The sequence below is a fragment of the Aulonocara sp. 'chitande type north' Nkhata Bay genome, linkage group LG22 (genome assembly GCF_057382095.1).
Source record: "Aulonocara sp. 'chitande type north' Nkhata Bay isolate Kocher_YH1m ecotype deep benthic linkage group LG22, A_spYH_male_GT1.1, whole genome shotgun sequence".
Taxonomy (NCBI): Eukaryota; Metazoa; Chordata; class Actinopteri; order Cichliformes; family Cichlidae; genus Aulonocara; species Aulonocara sp. 'chitande type north' Nkhata Bay.
The window spans coordinates 1599296-1601965 of NC_141364.1; the positions used below are offsets into that span (position 1 = coordinate 1599296).

The 2670-nt window shown below is 37.9% G+C and overlaps 1 protein-coding gene across 1 annotated transcript; it reads left to right on the forward strand.

Moving 5' to 3' along the window:
• Positions 1 to 575: 575 nt before the first annotated feature.
• On the forward strand, positions 576 to 2293 carry LOC147303130 (uncharacterized). The gene is made up of 3 exons (XM_086280979.1): positions 576 to 621; positions 1233 to 1289; positions 1385 to 2293. The coding sequence occupies exons 2-3, from the start codon at positions 1250 to 1252 to the stop codon at positions 1813 to 1815; spliced, it is 471 nt and encodes a 156-aa protein (XP_086137105.1). The 5' UTR covers positions 576 to 621; positions 1233 to 1249; the 3' UTR covers positions 1816 to 2293.
• The last annotated feature ends 377 nt before the right edge of the window (positions 2294 to 2670 follow it).

Sequence of the window (2670 nt, forward strand, 5' to 3'; positions counted from 1 at the left end):
ACAAACTGGAGTCTATTAGATAGATATGATACAAACCACTGCAGTGCAGTACCTGTAATACCTACAGCATGTTCTAATCGCTCTAATAGGATATTATGGTCGACAGTATCGAACGCTGCACTGAGGTCTAGCAGGACAAGCACAGAGATGAGTCCACTGTCAGAGGCCATAAGAAGATCATTTGTAACCTTCACTAAAGCTGTTTCTGTGCTGTGATGAGCTCTGAAACCTGACTGAAACTCTTCAAATAAACCTCTGCAGATGATCTGTTAGCTGTTTGACAACTACTCTTTCAAGGTGCTTGAAGGCCTGTGGATTTGACAAGATCTCTAACCCCATTGGCTGAAACCCAGCACCGAGCCTGAAAGAGCCTCTGCCGTGTGATGGCTGGAGACTCGCTCACTCTGTTCACAGCCATCAGTAAAAAAAATAAAAGTAAATCTAATATCACATTAACACGAGAAGTCACCCAACCAGTTTCCCTCCCTGTGTCTTTGTTCAGCACCTGATGTCACGGTCAGCCTTCTGTGGGTATAAAACGACTGAAGAACATCGACAATTAAACAGTTGGACTCTGTGAGCATCACATTTTCTATCTCAGGAGGGAAGCCACCGAAACCTGTAAGTTCATTCATCCTGGATATTTTACCAAATTTAACCTCAGTGAAAACTGCTGGCTCTGTCTTTGTTCCATTATATTATTTAATAGAAAATAATAGAAAAAGAAAGAAAGAAAGAAATAACACTTTAGATATTATGACAGTACTTTGCGTGCTTTTGTTTCTGGGAGAAAAAGGGTTTTATAGTTTTACTCCTTAAAAAATAAAGTCTAGAGTTATTTTTCTCCTTTTAAACAAAGGTTTGTCATAAAAATCACTTATTACTTATTAAGCTGGTCAACACATTTATTTTATTTTACTTCCCTTGTATCTATGTAATTATGTTTTCTGTTTTTCAGTTATTCCAACTTAGTTAAGCTATGTTGTTATAGGTTGTGTTTAATGTTTTGGTTATTTTAACGTGGGAATTTCCAAAGTTAGGATAAATGCATATCCTCTCTCTCATGTTTTATATCCTTTTTTTCAACAATAATAATAATAATAATAATAATAATAATAATAATAATAATAATAATATGATATATGAGTAGGAATAATGACAAATGTGAGGGCACATTGAACACTTCTGAATGTTACATCATACTATGACCAATCATTTTATCTTTAAAACAGTAAAGGATCGTTCCACAATGACGACCAAGATCTTTGCCATCCTGCTTCTGTTTGTTGGTAAGTTTACGCAAAATATCACAAATTCTACTTTGTACAGGAGACGGGCCTGAAAGTGAAATAATTTCATCAATGTTGCTCTTGAACATCTTTAGCCGACACACAAACCACAACCACGGATGCAGCCACTAGTACACCTGCTCCAACCACGGCCACAGCTGCTCCAACCACGGCCACAGCTGCTCCAACCTCGGCCACATCTGATCCAACCACAACCACAGCTGCTGTTCCAACAACAACCGCAACCACAGCTACGCTAACCACAACCAAAGCTGCTACAACCACAGCTGCTACAACTACAACCAAAGCTGCTACAACTACAACCAAAGCTGCTACAACTACAACCAAAGCTGCTACAACCACAACTACAGCTGCTCCAACCACAACCCAAGCTGCTCCAACCACAACCAAAGCTGCTACAACCACAACCAAAGCTACACCCACGGCAGTAGTAGCGGGGGCAGTGGTTAATGAAGTCAGCCTGGTTTCTGTCACAGTGGCCATCATCGCTGCTGCACTTCTATAAAGAGCAACATGTGACTGTAATTAATCTGCAATGAACAGCAGATGTATTTACAGTTCTAGCTCATCTTTTCATTTCCAGTCTGATCGTGTTTTATGTTTATTTTTCATCTTATATGAAAGTGTCGAAACGGAGGGGATAAATAGAAGTGTGGGAAATGTATCTTTGATTCTAGAAGCCGGTAAATATGTGTACTTGCTCTGTATAGTGTGCATGTTCAAAAGGATCCCAGATTATTTTCACATGAGTTAATTGCATTCGTCCGATCAGAGGGTCAGCATTTAGATGAAATATTTAACTACGAAAGAAAGATGTTCAGTTGTGTAAATATTATTGATCTGATCATTTATCCTAACTTCTGTCTGTTGTGTACTGTGAAAACAGCTGCATTTAACACTAGATTGTAGAATTAATCAATAAATGACATTAACAACTGTATTTCTGTATTTTCATTCTTTCTAATTCAGTCGACTAACTTAAAAACAGGCTATTTCTGTATTATTCTATATTAAATGTAATTTGTGTGAATTTTTAGCAAGACCACAAAAAATATTTATTGCACTGCTTCTGCTATGTTCATCTGTGCATGTGTTGTAGACACTGGACAGGTTACAGGTAGGCTCAAAAATGTCTCCAACCTTTTGTTCCTGATGTTTTTGCCTTGAACTAAATCAGAAGAGCCGTGTGCTGAGAATAGATGCAGAACATAGGTGAGTTTCATCACAACATCCCTAATAAGAACTATAGAAGTGGTAAAAGTAGTAAAGTGCGAGAGAGCAACAAGAAACAAAAGTGGTCAAAATTAAATTTATGCATAAACAGCTACTGACACAGAAATAGGCAGAAATCTGTCTCTGT